Genomic DNA, 25422 nt, shown 5'->3' on the forward strand with positions numbered 1-25422 from the left:
GCACATGGAGGGCTGTGCGGCCCCACAAAGAAATGCCACCCCATTTTGCAGGGCGCTGGCAGTGCACCTCCTTGCACAAAGGCGGAGGTAGCGGTCCTGCTGCTGGGTTGTTGCCCTCCTACGGCCTCCTCCACATCTCCTGATGTACTGGCCTGTCTCCTGGTAGTGCCTGCATGCTCTGGACACTACGCTGACAGACACAGCAAACCTTTTTGCCACAGTTCGCATTGATGTGCCATCCTGGATGAACTGCACTACCTGAGCCACTTGTGTGGGTTGTAGACTCCGTCTCATGCTACCACTAGAGTGAGAGCACCGCCAGCATTCAAAAGTGACCAAAACATCAGCCAGGAAGCATAGGAAGGCGAATTTGCCAATCTTGGTGTTCTCTGGCAAATGCAAAACGTCCTGCACGGTGTTGGGCTGTAAGCACAACCCCCACCTGTGGACGTCGGGCCCTCATACCACCCTCATGGAGTCTGTTTCTGACCGTTTGAGCAGACACATGCACATTTGTGGCCTGCTGGAGGTCATTTTGCAGGGCGCTGGCAGTGCACCTCCTTGCACAAAGGCGGAGGTAGCGGTCCTGCTGCTGGGTTGTTGCCCTCCTACGGCCTCCTCCACGTCTCCTGATGTACTGGCCTGTCTCCTGGTAGTGCCTGCATGCTCTGGACACTACGCTGACAGACACAGCAAACCTTTTTGCCACAGTTCGCATTGATGTGCCATCCTGGATGAACTGCACTACCTGAGCCACTTGTGTGGGTTGTAGACTCCGTCTCATGCTACCACTAGAGTGAGAGCACCGCCAGCATTCAAAAGTGACCAAAACATCAGCCAGGAAGCATAGGAAGGCGAATTTGCCAATCTTGGTGTTCTCTGGCAAATGCAAAACGTCCTGCACGGTGTTGGGCTGTAAGCACAACCCCCACCTGTGGACGTCGGGCCCTCATACCACCCTCATGGAGTCTGTTTCTGACCGTTTGAGCAGACACATGCACATTTGTGGCCTGCTGGAGGTCATTTTGCAGGGCGCTGGCAGTGCACCTCCTTGCACAAAGGCGGAGGTAGCGGTCCTGCTGCTGGGTTGTTGCCCTCCTACGGCCTCCTCCACGTCTCCTGATGTACTGGCCTGTCTCCTGGTAGTGCCTGCATGCTCTGGACACTACGCTGACAGACACAGCAAACCTTTTTGCCACAGTTCGCATTGATGTGCCATCCTGGATGAACTGCACTACCTGAGCCACTTGTGTGGGTTGTAGACTCCGTCTCATGCTACCACTAGAGTGAGAGCACCGCCAGCATTCAAAAGTGACCAAAACATCAGCCAGGAAGCATAGGAACTGAGAAGTGGTCTGTGGTCACCACCTGCAGAATCACTCCTGTTTTGGGGGGTGTCTTGCTAATTGCCTATAATTTTCACCTTTTGTCCATTCCATTCGCACAACAGCATGTGAAATTTATTGTCAATCAGTGTTGCTTCCTAAGTGGACAGTTTGATTTCACAGAAGTGTGATTGACTTGGAGTTACATTGTGTTGTTTAAGTGTTCCCTTTATTTTTTTGAGCAGTGTATATTAGATTTTTTAGTCTGGATAATTTCCCTGCAGTGTGTGGACTGGACAGCAATTCATTGTTTATCCCTATGTGGTCCTACTAGTATTGCATGCCACTCACACTAGTGATTTTTTTTGGAGGTGTAATATGTATCATTATTTCCACCAGATTGTGTCCTACCTGCTGGACCTGCCAGAGAAGGATGAGGAGGAGGTGGAACGTGCTCAGATTAACAACTTCGACACCCTGTGGGGAGAGACAGGTATGCTTAGGCCTCTTGTCATATGCTTTTTTAAAAGGTCTTCAGATATAGTCCGCAGCCTTGTGGAGATTGTTTTCAACCCAGGAAACTATTTTGTTTTACCCTGTCCATTTTTACAGTGCTGTTTCCTTAGGTAGAATCATTAGGTGTCAGTGGCTTTAGGTTTGACACTTGAATTCTAAGCCGATGCTTAGTCTGGGCTAAAGATGAGTTGTAGCGGCCACCAAAACGTGGATGGATGTCATGATTGCTTGCTTAGACATAGGAAGTGGTGCTTACTGTCTTGTTGTACTTGTTTATCACAAGGTTTTAGATCACTACACTTAGATAAAACATGTTAATAAATTGTCTTAAATCAGACAAGTCATGACAGAGGGTTTTGAGCAGACCCATAGAGCCAGAGCTGCAGTGCGGATATGAAAGAGAGAGATTTGCTCTGCTGTTTCTGCTGCTGCTGCGCCAAACAGACACTGGCTGATGTCAGACAGACAGTGCAGTGGTGTCATTGGAGCATAGACAGACAAGGCAGGGCAGAGCTCAGAGCTAGTCTTAGAGAGAGAGTGGGAGGGGGGGGTCTGCTCTGGGGTGCTCAACAATAACTATATGGTTCCCACCTGAGGATTGGAAAGATTGAGAAAAATCAAGCTATTATTGTTAGAGCCGATTCTCTCTCGCACTCTCTCTCAATACTAATGACTCTCTCTCTCAATACTAATATGACTCTCGCTCTCTCTCTCTCTCAATACTAATATGACTCTCTCTCTCAATACTAATATGACTCTCGCTCTCTCTCTCTCAATACTAATATGACTCTCGCTCTCTCTCTCTATACTAATATGACTCTCGCTCTCTCTCAATACTAATATGACTATCGCTCTCTCTCTCAATACTAATATGACTCGCTCTCTCTCAATGCTAATATGACTATCTCAATACTAATATGACTCTCGCTCTCTCTCTCTCTCAATACTAATATGACTCTCTCTCTCAATACTAATATGACTCTCGCTCTCTCTCTCTCAATACTAATATGACTCTCGCTCTCTCTCAATACTAATATGACTATCGCTCTCTCTCTCAATACTAATATGACTCGCTCTCTCTCTCAATACCAATATGACTCTCGCTCTCTCTCAATGCTAATATGACTATCTCAATACTAATATGACTCTCGCTCTCTCTCTCTCAATACTAATATGACTCTCGCTCTCTCTCAATACAAATATGACTCTTTCTCTCTCAATACGAATATGACTCGCTCTCTCTCTCAATACTAATGACTCTCTCTCTCAATAATAATATGACTCTCGCTCTCTCTCTCAATACTAATATGACTCTCGCTCTCTCTCTCTCAATACTAATATGACTCTCGCTCTCTCTCTCTCTATACTAATATGACTCTCGCTCTCTCTCAATACTAATATGACTCTCGCTCTCTCTCTCTCAATACTAATATGACTCTCGCTCTCTCTCTCTCTATACTAATATGACTCTCGCTCTCTCTCTCTCTATACTAATATGACTCTCGCTCTCTCTCAATACTAAATGACTCTCTCTCTCTCTCAATACTAATATGACTCTCGCTCTCTCTCAATACTAATGTGACTCTCTCTCTCTCTCAATACTAATATGACTCTCTCTCTCTCTCAATACCAATATGACTCTCGCTCTCTCTCAATACCAATATGACTCTCGCTCTCTCTCAATGCTAATATGACTATCTCAATACCAATATGACTCTCTCTCTCTCTCAATACCAATATGACTCGCTCTCTCTCTCAATACCAATATGACTCTCGCTCTCTCTCAATACTAATATGACTCTCTCTCTCTCTCAATACCAATATGACTCGCTCTCTCTCTCAATACCAATATGACTCGCTCTCTCTCTCAATACCAATATGACTCGCTCTCTCTCTCAATACCAATATGACTCTCGCTCTCTCTCAATACTAATATGACTCTTTCTCTCTCAATACGAATATGACTCTCTCTCTCTCTCAATATTAATGACTCTCTCTCTCATTACTAATATGACTCTCGCTCTCTCTCTCAATACTAATATGACTCTCGCTCTCTCTCTCAATACTAATATGACTCTCGCTCTCAATACCAATATGACTCTCGCTCTCTCTCTCTCAATACTAATATGACTCTCGCTCTCTCTCTCTCTCTCTCAATACTAATGACTCTCTCTCTCAATACCAATATGACTCTCGCTCTCTCTCTCAATACTAATATGACTCTCGCTCTCTCTCTCTCTCAATACTAATGACTCTCTCTCTCAATACTAATATGACTCTCGCTCTCTCTCTCTCAATAGTAATATGATTCTCTCTCTCTCTCTCAATACTAATATGACTCTCGCTCTCTCTCTCTCTCAATACTAATGACTCTCTCTCTCAATACCAATATGACTCTCGCTCTCTCTCTCAATACTAATATGACTCTCGCTCTCTCTCTCTCTCAATACTAATGACTCTCTCTCTCAATACTAATATGACTCTCGCTCTCTCTCTCAATAGTAATATGATTCTCTCTCTCTCTCTCAATACCAATATTACTCTCGCTCTCTCTCTCAATACTAATGACTCTCTCTCTCAATACTAATATGACTCTCGCTCTCTCTCTCTCAATAGTAATATGATTCTCGCTCTCTCTCTCAATACCAATATGACTCTCGCTCTCTCTCTCAATACTAATATGACTCTCGCTCTCTCTCTCTCTCAATACTAATATGACTCTCGCTCTCTCTCTCAATACTAATATGACTATCTCAATACTAATATGACTATCTCAATACTAATATGACTCTCGCTCTCTCTCTCAATACTAATATGACTATCTCAATACTAATATGACTATCTCAATACTAATATGACTCTCGCTCTCTCTCTCAATACTAATATGACTCTCACTCTCTCTCAATATTAATGACTCTCTCAATGCTAATATGACTATCTCAATACTAATATGACTCTCGCTCTCTCTCTCTCAATACTAATATGACTCTCGCTCTCTCTCTCAATACTAATATGACTCTCGCTCTCTCTCAATATTAATGACTCTCTCTCTCAATATTAATGACTCTCTCAATACTAATATGACTCGCTCTCTCTCAATATTAATGACTCTCTCTCTCAATAATAATATGACTCTCTCTCAATACTAATATGACTCTCGCTCTCTCAATACTAATGACTCTCTCTCTCAATACTAATATGACTCTCGCTCTCTCTCTCTCTCAATACTAATGACTCTCTCTCAATACTAATATGACTCTCGCTCTCTCTCAATACTAATGACTCTCTCTCTCAATACTAATATGACTCTCGCTCTCTCTCTCAATACTAATGACTCTCTCTCTCAATACTAATATGACTCTCGCTCTCTCTCAATACTAATGACTCTCTCTCTCAATACTAATATGACTCTCGCTCTCTCTCTCAATACTAATGACTCTCTCTCTCAATACTAATATGACTCTCGCTCTCTCTCTCAATACTTATGACTCTCTCTCTCAATACTAATGACTCTCTCGCTCAAGACTAATATGACTCTCTCTCTCTCTCAATACTAATATGACTCCCTCTCTCTCTCAATACTAATATGACTCTCGCTCTCTCTCTCAATAGTAATATGATTCTCTCTCTCAATACTATTATGACTCTCTCTCTCTCTCAATACTAATATGACTCAGTCAGTTAAATCCATAGATGTTACTGTCTGTCTGTCTACCAATGTCTACAGTCTGTCTGTCTACTCCCACCCTCCACTCTGTCTGCATACTAACAAATTACATATATAATGACTGTGAGTCTTATAATGATAAAGTATTTTTTTAAATGGCTGATCCCTGTGTGACCCTTTACTCTCTCTGTCCTGTTGGGAACAATACTTGTATGACTCAATCAGTTAAATGCATAAATGCACACGACTGTCTACTCCCACAACACATGTTCTCTTCTTTCTCTCCTCCATCTTTCGCTACTCCTCTTGTGTTCAAATGTAGTGAGGTCAGAGTTATAAAACACTGTTTTGATGTCTAACATGTCCCATACCTTTATGGGGGAGTATGTTGTGGTATATATAACACATATAACTCCTATATAACTCCCTGTATGTGTGTTGTGTGTTACTCATCCCTGCCCTGTGTGTCCCCACTCTCCATTTAGCATCCACTTACCATATAATCTGCATACTAACACATGACTCACACACAATAACTGTCAGTCTTAGAATGATCAAGTGTAAAAAAAATTAAATACTTGTGTTGTATAACATGACTTATCCCTGTGTGTCCTACTCCTCTCCCTGAAGCTCTGACGGCAGCGGCTGGCCGTGGGAAGCTAGACGTCTGCAGACTACTGCTGGAGCAGGGAGCAGCGGTGGCTCAGCCCAACAGACGAGGCATCGTGCCCCTGTTCAGTGCTGTCCGACAGGGAAACTGGCAGGTGAGGCTGAGTTTACCCTTTATAGTGCACTACTTTTGACCAGGGCCCATAACACAGAACATTTAATATTAAAGGTACTGTAAACTCAGAAAAATGACGTTTCTACAAGCAGCACCGCAGATATTGCGATGCAATACTTCGCTCTCACACAGTCACACACAGTATCTGCGCATGTGCATGGGTTCGCTTCACGCTGTTAGAGCGTGGTAGGTATGAGACCAAAACAGCTGAGAAGTTTAGCCTCGCGCTTCAACGCTCTTAGTTGTTGTGGAAATTTACTCACTATTCTGTTTACTTTGTGCAACCATGTCATATCGCAAATCAAATCAAATTGTATTGGTCGCATATACATATTTAGCAGATGTTATTGCTGGTGTAGGTAAATTCTTGTGTTCCTAGCTCTAACAGTGCAGTAATATCTAACAATACACACAAATCTAAAATAATAGAATTAAGAAATATTAGGATGAGCAATGTGTGTGCGTGTGTGTGTGTGTGTGTGTGTGTGTGTGTGTGTGTGTACAGTACCAGTCAAAAGTTAGGACACACTTACTCATTCAAGTGTTTTTCATTATTTTAAATATTTTCTACATTGTACAAGGCAAAGGGTGGCTACTTTGAAGAATCTCAAATATAAATATGTTTTGATTTGTTTAACACTTTTTTGTTTACTACATGATTCCATGTGTTATTTCATAGTTTTGATGTCTTCACTATTATTCCACAATGTAGAACATATGAAATGGGTAAAACAGTCAAATCAGACGAAGAGAGATCGAACAGCAATGTTGACAAAAACAAACAGTTGTGTACTGGATGGTAACGATAGTGTTGTCCCTTCTCAGATCGTGGACCTGCTCCTTACTCACGGAGCAGACGTGAACCTGGCTGACAAGCAAAGCCGAACCCCTCTGATGATGGCTGCCTCAGAGGGTCACCTGGGCACTGTGGAGTTCCTACTGGCACAGGGTGAGGGTCAGGAGGAAGAAAACATCCACTCATGTCCTTGTCATTTACATTGTCTTTGACCTGCTGTGCTTTCATCCTTTGAATTATATAACTCTCAATTACTTTTTTTCATCATTACTTTGTTAAATACAATCACCAAAGCATTGATGGTACTTTATTTTACCAATTGACCTTTGACTCCCAATGCTGACCTCTAATCCCTGACCCCTCTGATCCCCCTGACCCCTCTGCCAGGTGCATCCCTACCTCTAATGGACAAGGAAGGGTTAACGGCTCTGAGCTGGGCATGTCTGAAGGGACACCTGCCAGTGGTGCGCTGTCTGGTGGAGAGGGGGGCTGCTACGGACCACGCTGATAAGAACGGACGCACGCCCCTCGACCTGGCTGCCTTCTACGGGGACTCAGAGGTGGTGAGTTTATAATGCTCTCCCGGGAACAGGCCCAGATCCCCGTCATTTGCGTGAAGAAAAGACGGAGGAAAAGAGGACGCAGATCGGGCTGCCTTTTGAGAATCCATAGGCAAGCGAGTTAACTCCCACTGCCATCAATTCTACTTGCTAACATGCTATCATTGGAAAATAAAATTGATGACCTACGATTATGATTATCCTACCAACGGGACATTAAGAACAGTAATATCTTATGTTTTACCGAGGCGTGGCTGAACGACGACATGGATAATATAGAGCTGGAGGGATTTTCAATGCACTGACAGAACAGAGAAGCTATGTCTGGTAAGACGAGGGGTGGAGGTGTGTGTCTTTTTGTCAATAACAGCTGGTGCGCGATGTCTAATATTAAAGAAGTCTCGAGGTATTGCTCGCCTGAGGTAGAGTACCTTATGATAAGCTGTAGACCACACAATCTACCAAGAGAGTTCTCAACTATATTATTCGTAGCCGTCTATTTACCACCACAGACCGATGCTGGCACTAAGACTGCACTCAACCAACTCTAGGCCATAAGCAAACAAGAAAATGCTCACCCAGAAGCGGCGCTCCTAGTGACCGGGGACTTTAATGCAGGCAAACTGAAATCAGTTTTACCAAATTTTTACCAGCATTTCACATGTGCAACCAGACGAAAGAAACTCGACCACCTTTACTCCACACACAGAGACGCATACAAAGCTCTCACCTGCCCTTCCTTTGACAAATCTTACCATAATTTTATCCTCCTGATTCCGGCTTACAAGCAAAAACTAAAGCAAGAAGTACCAGTGACTCACTCAATACGGAAGTGGTCAGATGACGCGGATGCTAAGCTACAGGACTCTTTTACAAGCACAGACTGGAATATGTTCCAGGATTCATCCAATGGCATTGAGGAGTATATCACCTCAGTCATCTGCTTCATCAAAAAGTGCATCGACGACGTCGCCCCCACAGTGACCATACGTACATATCCCAACCAGAAGCCATGGATTACAGGTAACATCCGCATCGAGCTAAAGGCTAGAGCTGCCACTTTCAAGGAGCGGGACACTAATCCGGACGCCTATAAGAAATCCTGCTATGCCCTCAGACGATCCATCAAACAAGCAAAGCGTCAATACAGAATTAAGATTGAATCCTACTACACCGGCGCTGATGCTTAACTATTACAGACTACACGGGAAACCCAGACGCGAGCTGCCCAGTGACGCAAGCCTACCAGACGAGCTAAATGCCTTTTATGCTTGCTTCGAGGCAAGCAACACTGAAGCATGCACGAGAGCAACAGCTGTTCAGGATGACTGTGTGCTAATGCTCTCGGTAGCCAATGTGAGCAAGACCTTTCAACAGGTCAACATTCACAAAGCCGCGGGGCCAGATGGATGGACCACCATCGTCCCTTTGCCCAAGGAAGTGAAGGTAACCTGCCTAAATGATTACTGCCCTATAGCACTCACGTCAGTAGCCGTGAAGTGCTTTGAAAGGCTGGTCATGGCTCACATCAACAGCATCCTCCCGGATACCCTAGACCCACTCCAATTCGCATACCGCCCCAACAGATCCACAGATGATGCAACCTCAATCGCACTCCACACTGCCCTTTCCCACCGGGACAAAAGGAGCACCTTTGTGAGAGTGCTGTTCATTGACTACAGCTCAGCGTTCAACACCATAGTGCCCACAAAGCTAAGGACCCTGGGACTAAACACCTCCCTCTGCAACTGGATCCTGGACTTCCTGACGGGCTGCCCCCAGGTGGTAAGGGTAGGCAACAATATGTCTGCCACGCTGATCCTCAACACTGGGGCCCCTCAGGGGTGTGTACTTAGTCCCCTCCTGTACTCCCTGTTCACCAATGACTCTAACACCATCATTAAGTTTGCTGACGACAACAGTGGTAGGCCTGATCACCGACAACGATGAAACATCCTATAGGGAGGAGGTCAGAGAACTGGCAGTAGGGTGCCAGAATAACAACCTCTCCCTCAATGTGAGCAAGACAAAGGAGCTGATCGTGGACTGCAGAAAAAGGCAGGTTGAACAGGCCCCCATTAACATCAACGGGGGTGTAATGGAGCTGGTCGAGAGTTTCAAATTCCTTGGTGTCCACATCACCAATGATCTATCATGGTTCAAACACACCTAGACAGTCATCAAGAGGGCACGACCACACCCTTTTCCCCTCAGGAGACAGATTTGGCATGGGTCCCCAGATCCTCAAAACGTTCTACAGCTGCACCATAAAGCATCCTGACCGGTTGCATCACCACCTGGTATGGCAACTGCTCGGCAGAGGAAAGCCCATAAAATTGTCAGACACTCCAGTCACCCAAGTGAAAGACTCTTTCACCCAAGTGAAAGACTCTTTCCTCTGCTTCCGCACGGCAAGTGGTACCGGAGCGCCAAGTCTAGGACCAAAAGGCTCTTTAACAGCTTCTACCCCCAAGCCATAAGACTGCTGAACAATTAATAAAATGGCCATCGGACTAATACATTGACCCCCCCATTTGTTTTGTACACTGCTGCTACTCACTGTTTATTATCTATGCATAGTCACTTCACCCCTACCTACATGTACAAATTACCTCTAACCTGTACCCCTGCACACTGTCTTGGTACCGGTACCCCTGTAAATAGCCTCAATATTGTTAAGGTGTTACTTTTTTATTTTTTTTACTTTTGTTTATTTGGTAAATATTTTCTTAACTACTCTTGAACTGCACTGTTGGTTAAGGGATTGTTAATAAGCATTTCACGGTAAGGTCTACACTTGTTTTATTCGGGCGCATGTGACAAATAAAGTTTGATTTGATTTGGATGGACAACATTAGGAACAAAAGAGACACACTTGTATTGTAGGTCTTTTGTCTATCCCGATGTGTTCAAGTATAATTATATTTGTGTATATTTTGCGAGCAGTAACTCTCCCAAATTGTAGAACCCTCCTATGATTCTTCTCTAATGAATATCATTTGAATCACTACATTTCTCCCTCCTCGCCCCTGTTCCCTTCTTCTGCTGTCTGTCCTCTCAGGTCCAGTTTCTAGTGGACCAGGGGGCGATGATAGAGCATGTGGACTACAGTGGGATGCGTCCTCTGGACCGGGCCGTGGGCTGCAGGAACACCTCCGTGGTGGTTGCCCTGCTCAAGAAGGGAGCCAAGATAGGTATGGAGAATGGACTTAGTGTTAGACTGAAGGCCAATTGATTTTGGGCAGGGGCTGTCCCAAATTGCACCCAATTGGCCCTGGTCAAAGATAGTGCACTATGTGGGGAATATGGTGCCATTTGAGACACAGACAGGACTTGTATGTAGACAGTGAATGAAATACCTCTACTGGAAAATAACCCATTTCTCTCCACAGTGCAACAGGATATTTTGACTGTTGACAGTTTTATTTATTATTTTACACTTGACTATCTGATATTGATACACAATACAAAGACTATTCATGCATACAGTAGGATGACACAGAAATACAGAATATGCATCTTAAATGGCAACCTATTTTTTATATACAGTACTAGTCAAAAGTTTGGACACACATATTCATTCCAGGGTTGTAATTTATTTTTTACTATGTTCTACATTGTAGAATAATAGTGAAGACATAAAACTATGAAATAACACATATGGAAACATGTTGTAACCAAAAAAGTGTTAAACAAATCAAAATATATTTGAGATTCTTCAAAGTAGCCACCCTTTGCCTTGATGACAGCTTTGCACACTCTTAGCATTCTCTCAGCCAGCTTCAATTAACAGGTGTGCCTTAATAAAAGTTAGTTTGTGGAATTTCTTTCATCCTTAATGCGTTTGAGCCAGCCAATCAGTTGTGTTGTGACAAGGTTTACAGACGATAGCCCTATTTGGTAAAAGACCAAGTCCATATTATGGCAAGAACAGCTCAAATAAGCAAAGAGCAAACGACATTCCATCATTACATTAAGACATGAAGGTCAGTCAATATGGAGAATTTCAAGAACTTTTAAAGTTTCTTCAAGTGCAGTCGCAAAAACCATCAAGTGCTATGATGAAACTGGCTCTGATGAGGACCGCCACAGGAAAGGAAGACCCAGAGTTACCTCTGCTGCAGAAGATAAGTTCATTAGAGTTAACTGCACCTCAGATTGCAGCCCAAATAAATGCTTCACAGAGTTCAAGTAACAGACACATCTCAACATCAACTGTTCAGAGGAGACTGTGTGAATCAGGCCTTCATGGTCGAATTTCTGCAAAGAAACCACTACTAAAGGACACCAATAAGAAGAAGAAGAGACTTGCTTGGGCCAAGAAACACGCGCAATGGACATTAGAGCGGTAGAAATCTGTCCTTTGGTCTGATGAGTCCAAACGTGAGATTTTTGGTTCCAACCGCCGTGTCTTTGTGAGATGCAGAGTAGGCGAACGGACGATCTCCAAATATGTGGTTCCCACCGTGAAGCTTGGAGGAGGAGGTGTGATGGTGTGGGGGTGCATTGCTGGTGACACTGTCTGTGATTTATTTAGAATTCAAGGCACACTTAACCAGCATGGCTTCCACAGCATTCTGCAGCGATACACCATCCCATCTGGTTTGCACTTAGTGGGACTATCATTTGTTTTTCAACAGGACAATGACCCAACACACCTCCAGGCTGTGTAAGGGCGATTTGACCAAGAAGGAGAGTGATGGAGTGCTGCATCAGATGACCTGGCCTCCACAATCATCCGACCTCAACCCAAGTGAAATGGTTTGGGATGAGTTGGACCGCAGAGTGAAGGAAAAGCAGACAACAAGTGCTCAGCATATGTGGGAACTCGTTCAAGACTGTTGGAAAAGCATTCCAGGTTAAGCTGGTTGAAAGAATGCCAAGAGTGTGCAAAGCTGTCATCAAGGCAAAGGGTGGCTACTTTGAAGAATATCAAATATTTTCATTTGTTTAACTCTTTTTTGGTTACTACATGATTCCATATGTATTATTTCATAGTTTTGGTGTCTTCGCTATTATTCTACAATGTAGAAAATATTTAAAATAAAGAAAAACCCTTGAATGAGTGGGTGTGTCCAAACTTTTGACTGGTACTATAGTACTTTTGACCAGAAGTCTCTTTGGAGCTGAGCTAACAGCTAAACCCCCACTGCTACTCTATGTCCCCCCCACCCTGCTGCTGTACCGTACTGCAGCTTTTCTCTGTTCTCTCTGGCTAGTCACTCCTCAGGTCTTTATATCTGTCTTTGTTGTTCTACTGTTACCGTGTCTCCTGTATTCTTTCTCTTTCATGTTGTCGCTCGGTCTCTTCCTCTCTCTCAGCTCTCTGGTTCTTTCTTTCTTTCTCCCTTGTTCTTTCTTTATCTATAGTTCTTTCTTTCTATCTCTCTCTCTACTCTCTCGTTCTTTCTCTCTCTCGACAGGTGGTTAGCACTGGCAGTATGTTTTTTTTCTTCCTGTGTCTCTTTCTTTCTGCTGGGGCACTTAGCCCCGCTTCTCACTGCTGCTTTTTTCTGTTCCTTCTCTCACTCTTCATCTTCCACCACCTCCTTTTTCTCTTTCTGTTTTTTTCCACTTGTCCTCTCTCCCACGCACCTTTTTCTGTTTTTTCTTCTTTGATTACTCTGGCCCGCTGCTCTCCGCCCCCCCCAACACTCACTTCCTCCCTCGCTCATGACCTCTCCCCCTCCCCCTTGATCTCTCTGCGGTACCAGGATGTCAGACGCTGCCCAGTCGGCCCAGAGGTAATCCCAAGGCTGTCGACATCTCACCCCAGCAGGCATTTTGACTGCCCTATCTCCTCTTTCTGTGTTGTCTCTGTGTCGTTATGGTCTAAGTGTCAGCAGGCCAGCTTAGCTGCAAACCCCATACTGAGAAATAACACTCAGGTATTACTATTATCACTGAGGCCGGTTTTCAATCCGATTGTGGATTATAGGCATTGCAGCTTTTAAAGGCAATGTTCCCGCATTCGTGGAGATCCCATTCACTGTATACACTGCATATGTTGGCTCAGTCATAATTTGCCTTTAAAAGCTGCAATGCCTATAATCCGCGATCAGATTGAATGCCGTCCTAACTATTACTTGGACTGGTTTTATTTAGAGGTAGATGTTCATATTCCTGTTGGTTATCATATGACAGCATGCCCAGCCTCCAGCATACTACATTGTATCAAGGTGTTTTCTTATTTCCATCTCACAGATGCATGATGAACGCCTCCTATACCTTCACTTGGTAATGATCACCAGGGGAACTGCATGCGTCTGTAATGCCTTTTCTCCACTATCCACAGTTCAGATGATTCTACTGTGCATTGTTCATCCTTCTGAAATGTTCCTCAGTGTCAGCTAGGCCAGTCAGAAGTCCTGTTCCTAACTACTTCCTCTACCGTTGCCACACCCTTGCCCTGGTCTGCAGAGCTCTGCTGTGTCCTGCTTGCCTAACTGCTATGAGTCTTTTCGTCATGCAAGAAACCCACCAACCTTGTACTCATCTCTCTAGTCTCTGTGTAAATGAGTTTCAAGTGTTGCTTTCTGCAGAGAGCTATCCTAGTTAGGTTAATTGTCTTGCGTCAGATAGCACGATGATTCCGCCTGCACTGACTGGCGGTTGAGGGACGAGCGTCGCGTAGGAGTGAAGCCACCTGATGTAAGACAATTAGATTGGGAGTGACTCAGTCTTTACCAGCCGCATAATTTTTGTATTTTGCAATCTTTCATATTTCTACCCTTTTGGCTGGGATATTGTCCCTACAATACAGTGTACTCCTCTACCTAGAGCAATAGACTTTAGAAAGAGAATAGCTTAATTTTCTCTGCAGCGGACAGACGTCTGCCTATCTCTGTCATTCCTGCCATTTTGTTTGTTGTTCTTGTCAGTTGTTGTGTGTTTACTGTGACTCAAAAACAACTCCTACATTCCTTTTCTTTTATCTTTCCCTGCTTCTCTCACTCCTTTATTTCTCATCCTGTGTTCTTCAGGTCCAGCCACATGGGCCATGGCTACCTCCAAACCCGACATCATGATCATCCTACTGAGCAAGCTGATTGAGGAGGGAGACAGCTTCTATAAAGTGAGATCAAGAGGCCCTATCCGAATCTGAGGAAGGACAGTCAACTATTGATGAAAAATATTAATACATACTGTATAAGAAAGAAAATATATCTATACATCAATGAAATAAAATGTTATCTAATCAAACTGTGATTATATATATTTTTTACACTTTTACAGATGTATTTATCCTCAAGTGCTATACAACTTTTTTTGTTTTAATGATCAATAAGACCTATATGTTGCCTGTCTTGTATGAATAACATGTTGTGTGTGTCGGTGTGTTCAAAAGAAAGGGAAAGTGAAGGAGGCAGCACAGCGGTATCAGTACGCCCTCAAAAAGTTCCCCCGTGAAGGCTTCAGTGAGGACCTCAAGACTTTCAGGGAGCTCAAAGTGTCCATCTTCCTCAATCTGTCCCGATGTCGGAGAAAAATGAACGTGAGTTGGCGGGCTCTGACCATGGATGCATCACAAATGGCACCCTTGTGCCCTACTTTTGACAAGAACCCCATGGGCCATCTATAGTATATTATCTATATGTAATAGTGTAAAGTATGGTAAAAGTATAGGTGATGAGCATTATAGTACTGTACCTATAACATTACCTCTGTTTTACCTCAGTAATATTCTGTAAGTATCTGACTCATGGATCACATGTTATTGCTCTCAGGACTTTGGTATGGCTGAAGAGTTTGCTACAAAGGCGCTTGAATTGAAACCAAAATCATACGAAGCATACTATGCCAGAGCACGTGCCAAGCGTAGTAGCAGGTATTTATTTCCCCTGCACATCCCTGATATCCATCTACTGTAGAATAGTTGACATACTCCGCTTCACCCTCTTATCTTCTTCAGCCTCTCATAAAAGTTTTCCTTCTTTTTTGACCAATTAATTAAAATGTGTTCATTTTCACAGCAGTGTTTTAAAAACCTTCCCTCATTTCCAACCCTGTCGTATCTTTCCTTCTTGTCTGGATTTGTAGACAGTTCCCTGAGGCCTTGGAGGACCTGAATGAAGCCATGAAGCAGAGCCCCAACCACTGTGAGATCCAGCGCCTCCTGCAGCGAGTAGAGGAGGAGTGTCGACAGCTCACCCAGGAGGAGGAGGATGCACAGAAGCTGGAGCCTCCCCCATCTCCTCCCCCATCGCCTCCCCCAGAGGAGGGAGAGGAGGAGGAGATGTCCCTGTCCTCCCTCCCCCTCCCCCTGGAGCTCCCCCCTCCCCCGGAGCCTCGGCTGGAGGACATGGAGCCGGTCCAGGATCTGTTTGAGGACGAGGACTATCTGGAGCAGGAGCTAGAGGCCATGTCTATGGGGAGTATGGGTTCTATGGGTCTGGCCCTCGAGAGGGAGCCCCGCTCCAACCCCTCCAGTCTGCCTATCATCCAGAGCCCACCTCTCTCTCCGACGAACCACCAGCACCCCTACCATCACCAGGACCAGACCTACCTGTCAGGGGGCTCCCCCATGGGCCAGGCTTACGACTATGGCCACCCCAGCCCCACCTCCATGTCCTCCCCTGGCAGCCAGAACTACCAGCCACCGTCTCCCCCCTCCCTCTCCCCCACGCACCACAACTCCCACTATCGACACAGCCCTCCGCAGACCTCCCCGGTCCACCAGACCACCTACCACTTCAGTCCCCCGCCCATGGGAGGCAATGGAGGAGTGGGGCAGGGGATGGACCACGGATACCAGAGCCCCCCGCTCTCCCCCCTGCGTCGGGGTGGGGTACAGAGCCAGTACAGAGCCAGCCCCCCGGTGGAGAGTGTGTGTCTGTACAGGTCCCAGTCAGGCTCTCCGGTGCGCTACCAGCAGGAGCAGCCTCCCCTGTCCAAGATGAGCAGCCAGAGGTCCTTCCAGCTGAGCTCACAGCCCTCCCTGCACCACCAGGCCTCCCTGTACCACCAGGCCTCCCAGCACCATGACACCCTCCAGACACACCAGCACCACCAGGCCCAACTGCACCACCAAGTCTCCCAACAGCACCACCAGGCCCAGCTACACCACCAGGTCTCCCTGCACCACCAGGACTCCCTGCACCACCAGGGCCTGCGTCTCCAGCCCTCCATGGCCCAGATTGTTCGCACCAACCAGCCCAGCAATGCATACGGCCAGATGGGCCACCCCATGCGCTACCAGGGGGGCTCCATGGACGTGCCGATGGAGAGCCAGAGCCGGTTGATGTACCAGCCCTCCCTGGATGGTCGCTCCATGCCCCAGTCCAGCCTCTCAGCTGGGGCCCTCTGTCAGCATGGGGGCAGAGGAGGGGTCATAGAGGGCCTGATGAAGGACGAGCTAACCCAGCGCCCCTCCTCTGCCTACCGTGCCAGCAGTGGGGGGGGACAAGGAGGCCAGCTCCAGGGGGGTGTCCGCTATAGCCAGACTCCCCAGATTATCCGCAGCCAGTCGGCCGCCTACTACCCTGTCGCCAAGCACGAGCTGGAGCGTCAGAACAGTGCCATGCCTCAGTGCCAGCTGGGATCGCCAGAGATCGGCCACATGGTGAGGCGGCCCATCAGTGCCACTACCCCGGAGATCAAACCGCACATGTCCACTCCGCGGCCCCTCATCCACTCCCAGAGCGTGGGCCTCCGCTTCTCCCCGTCCAGCAACAACATCTCCACGGGGGGCTCCAGCTGTAATCTAGCCCCAGGCTTCAGGCCTTCCTCTTCCATCCAGGGGATGGAGATCCCGTTGCAGGTGGCCTACGAGGGCTACGAGGGGTACGAGCACTCCTGTAACGATGACATCTCCCCAATCTCGCCGGCCCAGGGAGGTGGTGGGGGGCTGTACCAGGGTGAGGGCACCCGCTCACGGACCACGCCCTTCATGGGTATCATAGACAAGACAGCGCGGACTCACCAGACTCAGTACCTGCAGCCCTCGTCCCAGCGGCCCTGGGCCATGACCTCCATGGACTCTGGCATCAGCCCCACGTCGCCTGGCCAGCTGATCCAGCAGGGCTCGTCCTACAGCCCCCCGACCTCGCTGGGGAATATCGCCTACTACAACAAGACTAACAACGCCCAGAACGGACAACTCCTGGAGGAGGACTACTACCCCCAGCAGCAGCAGTCCTCCCTGGGCAAGCTGGCCAACGGTGGCTCCCGGGGCGGAGGAGGGGACATCCTGGAGAGGGTGAGCCAGGTGCCCACCTATCCAGACGTGAAAGTGGCCAGGACTCTGCCCGTAGCTCAGGCCTACCAGGACAACATGTACCGACAGCTCTCCCGTGATATCTCCCGTGACTCTAGGCAGGGCCCCACCTCCCCCATCAAACCAAAGAGACCTTTTGTGGAGTCGAATGTGTGAATGTCCAGTCCACGGCCGATCTGGGCGTGTGAGTGGGAGGGGAAGAAAGGGGGAGGGGGGAAGTTGAGTTGGGCTGGTCTGACATTGATGAGGAGCACATAATAAAAAGACAGAGTACAGTCCCACTCACACAGAAAGCAGTGTCTACAATAGGCACACACTGGTGGTAGAGGTCTAGTCGTACATAGATACTAAATACTAATACGTGAGAGATTGTACTATTTTGTTGTTAAACTTCAACTCTGCACACATCGAAATAGAAAGTTATGACATTGAAAGGTGATGACAGGGCCAGTGCTGATCACACCCAGGGTCAGAGGTCCTGACACTTTTATAGGGGTGGGGTGTGGCACAACTTCCTCCCCAAGACCTGTGGGGAGGTCTTGTGTGGGGTGGTGAGAGTGAAATTGGGGGCCCTTACCTTACTGTACCTGTGGACTCTAACCATCTACCATCTTTTATCCTTAAAATACAAAGTGTGCTCTTATTCAAGGTTGCTAGACTCCGTAATACAATACTAATATGTTCAATACTGTAAATGGAAATTACAACTTGACAGTGCTTAGAGAAAAAAAGTATAATATTTATTATTAAGCTATATAATGTATATACGTATAAAAACATAACATAGCTTGCATTTGGATTGTATTATTTCTGTTTTGCCCTGTTGTTAGCCTTTCGTCCTACTAGTCATGCAACGACAGGTTTTGAAGATTTATGCTGCACTCATGACATGTCGGCCAGGGAAACTCTCATATTTCCGACTTGGAAACTCATTGTAGAAAAATTATACGTTTCCAACTTAGAAAGTGTCAGAATCATCCGAGATGAAGCTCTACACATATAACTTATGATAATTTCAACTCTGAAATAAGAAGTCCCGACAAGCACATGAACACCCACAACTACGGCAGGGGATGAGGGACATTTACAAACTTTAAATTACTCAATGTCAAATGTTATTTTCGTATTTTCGAAATATTGGGATTGTTATGTTATATTTGTGGTATTTTCACTCAACCATACCACATAACGTTGCCTTTCATTTGAAGTTCAATTGTTACTGCCATGGCCTTCTACAAACATCCTCTAGAGAATAGTTCAACCAATAAATTACTCCTAATAATTACGCTGCGTTGTACTCGTTGAATGTTATTCGTCTTTCTTCCAACTAGGATAACTTTGCAGTGTTTTAAAGGGGTATAAGAGGTTTAGTTTTGTGAAATATATTTATTTTTTCATTGATCCATTGTTATTATGCATAGGTCATTGTCATTGGTTTGAGGACAGAGAAAGTCATACAAATACCAAAGTTTGGAGATGTCCCCCTTCTGAAGTTCCTGGTAATAGAAGTATATATAAAAAACATAAATCATATACAGAATATAATAATGTGAGGAATATTTGAAGTTTTCTTTGCAATTAAAAACTATTGAACGCAGACACACAAACTGACTCGGTACTGGTACCCTGTGTATATAGCCAAGTTATCGTTAGTCATTGTGTATGTATTCCTCGTGTTATTACATTTCTATTGTTTCTATTTTTTCTCTCTGCATTGTTGGGAAGGGCCCGTAAGTAAGCATTTCACGGCTAGTCTACACATGTTGTTTACGAAGCATGTGACAAATAAAATTTGATTTGACACCACTGTTAAAAGACATTTTTCTTTTGTATCTGCATCATTTTTATTTATTTTTTTTACTGAGTTTTCATTCATAAATGTCTGCACTAAATGCCTGTAAAGTTCTTAACTAAGGGTGCACTTTATGTATTTTAATTACTTTATTTTAGTTGTGATTGTTACTGAATTTGGATGAATGGAGGTCAGGTCAGGTGGAAGTTCTTCTGACCAGTGATAATGGATTATTACTGATGATTCATTGTCATAGGAACTCTGATCTGCAAAGTAATGAATGACAACATGAAGAATAAATATGTGTATATCCCCTTCAACCCAACCCCAGATCCCTTCATAGACAGACAGGTCTCGTACACAAATGGCTTTTTTTTTTTTTAATCCGTACCACAAGTGGAAATGTTTCTATTTAGCAGTTTCCTTATAGCTACTGTTCAATTCAATTATAGTGTGTGTGTGTAACCTATTGACTGACAAAGTCAATCAAATGGCCCCAAATCCAGTGACAAAGCACTTAACTTCAGTGTCAAGGGAAAGTCCTGGAGAGAAAAATGTAAAGGTTGTATTCATGACTAATGTATTTTTATACTTGCCATGTTAGAGTATAAAAACAATGGGTGTGTGAAAGTACTTCAGTCAGATTGAATGCTCAGTCAGTTGCCACTGCTTCATGGACAGCTTCCATTTGGGTCTTGTCTGCCATTCAAATGGTTCCCAACCCACAGTATAGCTCATTTGGACAAATTTAAGACCCTACTGTATGTAAGAGGAATTGTACTATTCTTTCAAAAAGGACTTTGACAGACTTTGTTTTTCAACTTTTTCTGTAAATTAGTTGGTTGTAAATATTCAGATGCATGTTTGATTATTTCGCCAATCATGATCTCAAACAGAAACACATATAGTGTCCTGAATCTGGCCTGTGTTATACATTCGTGATTTGGGATAAGAGTAATGAAGCTGTTGTGCCTGAATATCCTTTTCCTTTCCCTCCAACCAGACACAACGCAAAACTCTGAAGCGTTCTATTTTTATTATTTTATTGTATTTGCTTGCTGAGCAGAGTTCTTCTGTCTGTAAATGTGAGCTTTAAGAGCGCTGTGATAAGTTGAATTAAAAATAATAAAAATTGTGTGTTTTTATCTCATGATAACTGATTGTAATCTGTACAGTCAAACCTATGTATTGAAGAATAACATTTATAAATGGTTACCAACTGAAAAACATCCTGCATGCATGTCATTTATTTGCTTTGATCTTTCAGGTGAATGATATGAATAGCTGCTTATGTAGCATACAGTAATCCTTACATTTTCATTGTCAGGTCATTTTTGATTTCTTTAATGTTACATGCCAAGCATAACATCAACTCCCGCCTGAGGGAACAGCACAATAGCCTACTTGATTGTAACATTCATTAATTGATTAGGTTTAACCAGAATGTGGCACCATTTACCTTTACTTACAGATCATTTGTCAATCAAATTGTAACGAAGCAAAGTGAGATATTGCATACATATGTGAAGGAGAAGGTTACACTGCTGGTTACATAGCTAGGGAGGAAGAAGGTTACACTGCTGGTTACATAGCTTGAAATAACAGACACATAGTAGAAGCTGAGACAAAATAACACCAAAAACATTTGGCCTACAGTTGAAGAAGTCGGAAGTTTACATACACTTAGGTTGGAGTCATTAAAACTCGTTTTTCAACCACTCCACAAATGTCTTGTTAAAAAAACAATAGTTTTGGCAAGTCGGTTAGGACATCTACTTCGTGCATGACAAGTAATTTTCCCAACAATTGTTTACAGACAGATTATTTCACTTATAATTAACTGTATCGCAATTCGAGTTGGTCAGAAGTTTACATACATTAAGTTCACTGTGTCTTTAAACAGCTTGGAAAATACCAGAAAATTATGTCATGGCTTTAGAAGCTTCTGATAGGCCAAATGACATCATTTGAGTCATTTGGAGGTGTACCTGTGGATGTATTTCAAGGCCTACCTTCAAACTCAGTGCCTCTTTGCTTGACATCATGGGGAAATCAAAAGAAATCAGCCAAGACCTCAGAAAAAATATTGTAGACCTCCACAAGTCTGGTTCATCCTTGGGAGCAATTTCCAAATGCCTGAAGGTACCACATTCATCTGTACAAACAATAGTACGCAAGTATAAACACCATGGGACCACACAGCCGCCATACCACTCAGGAAGGAGACACGTTCTGTCTCCTAGAGATGAATGTACTTTGGTGCGAAAGGTGCATATCAATCCCAGAGCAACAGCAAAGGACCTTGTGAAGATGCTGGAGAAAACAGGTACAAAGGTATCTATATCCACAGTAAAACGAGTCCTATATCGACATAACCTGAAAGGCCGCTCAGCAAGGAAGAAGCATACTGCTCCAAAACCACCATAAAAAAGCCAGACTACGGTTTGCAACTGCACATGGGGACAAAGATAGTACTTTTTGGAGAAATGTCCTCTGGTCTGATGAAACAAAAATAGAACCATTTGGCCATAATAACCATCATTATGTTTGGAGGAAAAAAGGGGGAGGCTTGCAAGCCGAAGAACACCATCCCAACTGTGAAGCACGGGGGTGGCAGCGTCATGTTGTGGGGGTGCTTTGCTGTAGGAGGGACTGGTGCACTTGAGGAAGGAATGAGGAATGAAAATGATGTGGATATATTGAAGCAACCTCTCAAGACATCAGTCAGGAAGTTAAAGCTTGGTCGCAAATGGGTCTTCCAAATGGACAATGACGCCACAACTTTGGAAGTATGCTTGGCAAAATGGCTTAAGGACAACAAAGTCACGGTATTGGTGTGGCCATCACAAAGCCCCCCCCCCCTCAATCCTATAGAAAATGGATGGGCAGAACTGAAAAAGCGTGTGTGAGCAAGGAAGCCTAAAAACCCAACTCAGGCTACCCAGGCTACCCGAAACGTTTGACCCAAGTTAAACAATTTAAAGGCAATGCTACCAAATACTAATTGAGTGTATGTAAACGTCTGACCCACTGGGAATGTGATGAACGAAATAAAAGCTGAAATAAATCATTATTTATAATCATTATTTGTCATTATTATTCTGACATTTCACATTCATAAAATAAAGTGGTGAAATAAAGTGCTAGGATTAAATGTCAGGAATTGTGAAAAACTGAGTTTAAATGTATTTGGTTAAGGTATATGTAAACTTCCAACTTCAACTGTATATCCTGCAAATGGGCATGATACAATCTTGAATCATCAGCAGAAAAATTGCCATTCAGCATTTGTCTGACAACTTCCTTAGAAGTCAACACCCATATTGCCATCAATTTCCCCATTTATACAGGAGTGTGTATGAAAAGAAAAGTACCTAAAGAAACTTTTCTCTCAGTGTCCAGAGTTGAACTTCCGAGGAATGTGTCATTTTAATCATTTTTCTTTTTGTGTGTAAGGAGGTGTACAAAGCCAGGTACATAGATCATGACCACCTGGGGTACGATGGTAAACTTGATAAAGAAGAGGAAGTAGAAGAGGGGCTGTGGTTGGATTGGTAGAGGCAGTCGGTGGACATGGTAGAGAGCCATGGAGCAGAGGGCCAGACACAGGGCACGTGGAGCACAAGGGAGAGTGTACCCACCTGGTTTCCAGTACTGGGCCAGCCCCAGGCCCAGTATAGCACCACAGTCCCGTGTGAGTGAGGAAAACGGGGCTGTGTCCAGCCGAATCCACTCTGAATGGGAGCACCACTTCTTAGCCAATGCAATGGACCTTGGATATTGAAAATGTAAAAAATTATATTAAATGCAATTAGAGCTATAGCTATTTTGAGGCAAGCTGCTTTTAAAATAGACGTAATCACATTCCCTATTTTCTTTATGATATGGGAAAACATTGGGTAGACTAGACTCACCAGGACAAGTCGAAGCCCAGCCTTGTCAGTCCTGAATGGATTAGGAAAGCACTGAGGAGTAGCCCAATGCTGGAACTCACAAAAAACACCAGAGGGCGACCTTCTGGAACCTGGCGGCTCAGAACTACCCCAAGAATGAAGCCTGAAGAAAAGAGTTGGAGACACTCACTTCAGAATGAAGATGATGTTCTAGAATTCTAGAATATTCTAACAAAACTTTGTTAACCTTAGAATAAGTTAGATACAGTAGGTTATACACATCAAGTACAGTATTGTACAAACATAACTCCCACTACAAAAAACAAATGATTACATCCCCCTGAATAAAGTTCGGCAAGACAGTACAGGTAGATTCTGACCTGTCAAAGAGCCAGCTATGACCTGATGGGGGAAGTGTGCCAGGATGAAGATGCGAGAGAAGCCAACTGCCACTAACCCCAGCAGATACAGCACGTACGGAACCGCTGATAGCAACATGCTGAAATAGATTGGGGGGGTAAAAACAAATATGGACAATGAAAATGGTTATTTAATAACCATGTCAAACATGCTCACACAGATTTTGCAATATAGATTGCCTTAGTCAATAAAAAATGACTGCATTTAAAATAGAAAATATATTTGACGAATGGTCAGACCTGCGTGTGTAGGAGTATAGAAGAGAACCCAGGGATGAGGCCATCACCCACCACACTGCTGCTGTTACCATTGCATGACCAGATGGACTGCCTGAGAGATGGAGAGGAATAACGCCACTGGTAAAATAGGGTGCTATTATTATGGTATTACATTATTACCGATGGTTGTAAGTTCACAGTCAGTTTGTCTGGTCAAGTAAATGATGTGCACAATATTTGGATGATTTGTTGCTGTAAATGTACGAGAATTACAAGCTTTTGGAATAATGTATTAAATCAAACTAACCTGGACCTGTTTCACAAGTTGAGGCAAACTGTTGGAGTTTGGGAGGGTTTTTCTCAAATAAACGGGATTCTCCAATCCACCAGAATGGCCTTTCACCAAAGAGCATCCTGCATTGGAATTAAAATTCTAAATTCAAAATGTACACCACAGAAGGTCAAAATATGTTTGACTTTATACTAACATCCTCCAACTCTTTAAGGTTCCGACGTTTGTTTTACAGTCGGACCGATAATAGAAAAGGACATGCCACGAATCCAAACGTGTTGCATAAAATATCAGAGATGTATTTGTAATATGCTCACCATAAATAAATGTTTATGCGTTAAAGAATGTAAGTGAAACATTGGATTTTTAAAATAATGACTTTAGATCAGAATAGTTGATTTTCTTAGAGTTTATCAAGCATTCATCGGACAGTAGAGCTATAGGGCCGAGACTTCCGGTAAGTTAATTGAACATGTTTAAAAGCATAATGGACCAAATAGACGTTACTCTTACCATTTGAACACTAGATTAAGCCACTCCGAAATAGCAGCCACCCAGACAACTGCAAATCCAGTCCGTCGGTTGAGAAAGTAAGTCAAGGGGAACACGAGAAGGAAGGCAGCTTTGGGATCCCCAATGTGAGTGGCAATCAACCAAAGTTTGTCTTGGCTCTTCGTTCTTTGCTGAAGTGCTTCAGCCATCCAAATACCGTGGGTGTGTATGGCCTCCATAATTAAAGTGAATACACAATATCAAGGATCCAAATAAGATGATATTGTGACGATATTCTGGTTAATGGCGTTATAGTCGGGACAGAAATATTTTGCAGCAGAAGCATTTCTGAATCCTGACAACAGGGGGAGGAATGGGACAAACTTTGCAGGTGCATGTTGATGTTCTGATGGTAGGCATCGAACTATTGGAATGGTAATTGCATGGAACT

General features: G+C 44.2%; 2 protein-coding genes across 11 annotated transcripts in view; one reads left to right on the top strand and one right to left on the bottom strand.

Moving 5' to 3' along the window:
- Positions 1 to 20801, top strand: part of tanc2b (tetratricopeptide repeat, ankyrin repeat and coiled-coil containing 2b) — a 252008-nt gene extending 231207 nt beyond the window's left edge. For 9 of the 10 annotated variants that reach the window (XM_055890105.1, XM_055890110.1, XM_055890106.1 and 6 more), the window contains 10 exons: positions 1725 to 1818; positions 6139 to 6272; positions 7118 to 7241; positions 7476 to 7651; positions 10710 to 10842; positions 13363 to 13392; positions 14632 to 14723; positions 14997 to 15143; positions 15376 to 15476; positions 15689 to 20801. In XM_055890105.1, coding sequence (XP_055746080.1) covers positions 1725 to 1818; positions 6139 to 6272; positions 7118 to 7241; positions 7476 to 7651; positions 10710 to 10842; positions 13363 to 13392; positions 14632 to 14723; positions 14997 to 15143; positions 15376 to 15476; positions 15689 to 18020 — 3363 coding nt within the window. In that variant the 3' untranslated portion in view covers positions 18021 to 20801. The remainder of the gene's footprint in view (positions 1 to 1724; positions 1819 to 6138; positions 6273 to 7117; positions 7242 to 7475; positions 7652 to 10709; positions 10843 to 13362; positions 13393 to 14631; positions 14724 to 14996; positions 15144 to 15375; positions 15477 to 15688) is intronic. The other variant, XM_055890107.1, reaches the window with a different exon arrangement.
- A 183-nt stretch (positions 20802 to 20984) lies between these two features.
- g6pc3 (glucose-6-phosphatase catalytic subunit 3) lies at positions 20985 to 25348 on the bottom strand. Its single transcript, XM_055890118.1, has 6 exons — positions 24993 to 25348; positions 24495 to 24601; positions 24209 to 24299; positions 23930 to 24048; positions 23571 to 23712; positions 20985 to 23428 (listed from the first exon to the last, which is right to left on the bottom strand). Exons 1-6 carry the CDS (start codon positions 25208 to 25210, stop codon positions 23086 to 23088), a joined length of 1020 nt encoding a protein of 339 aa, XP_055746093.1. The 5' UTR covers positions 25211 to 25348; the 3' UTR covers positions 20985 to 23085.
- Positions 25349 to 25422: the final 74 nt, after the last annotated feature.

The sequence above is a fragment of the Salvelinus fontinalis genome, chromosome 30 (assembly GCF_029448725.1).
Source record: "Salvelinus fontinalis isolate EN_2023a chromosome 30, ASM2944872v1, whole genome shotgun sequence".
Lineage (NCBI taxonomy): Eukaryota > Metazoa > Chordata > Actinopteri > Salmoniformes > Salmonidae > Salvelinus > Salvelinus fontinalis.

Excerpts from the sequence above, each read along its gene's own strand:
- g6pc3 (XM_055890118.1), bottom strand. The coding sequence starts at position 25,210 with ATGGAGGCCATACACACCCACGGTATTTGGATGGCTGAAGCACTTCAG. Across the intron at positions 24,602-24,992 it reads CTTAATCTAGTGTTCAAATG|GATGCTCTTTGGTGAAAGGC; the intron begins GTAAGAGTAACG and ends ATTCCAATGCAG. Across the intron at positions 23,713-23,929 it reads CATAGCTGGCTCTTTGACAG|GCTTCATTCTTGGGGTAGTT; the intron begins GTCAGAATCTAC and ends TCTTTTCTTCAG.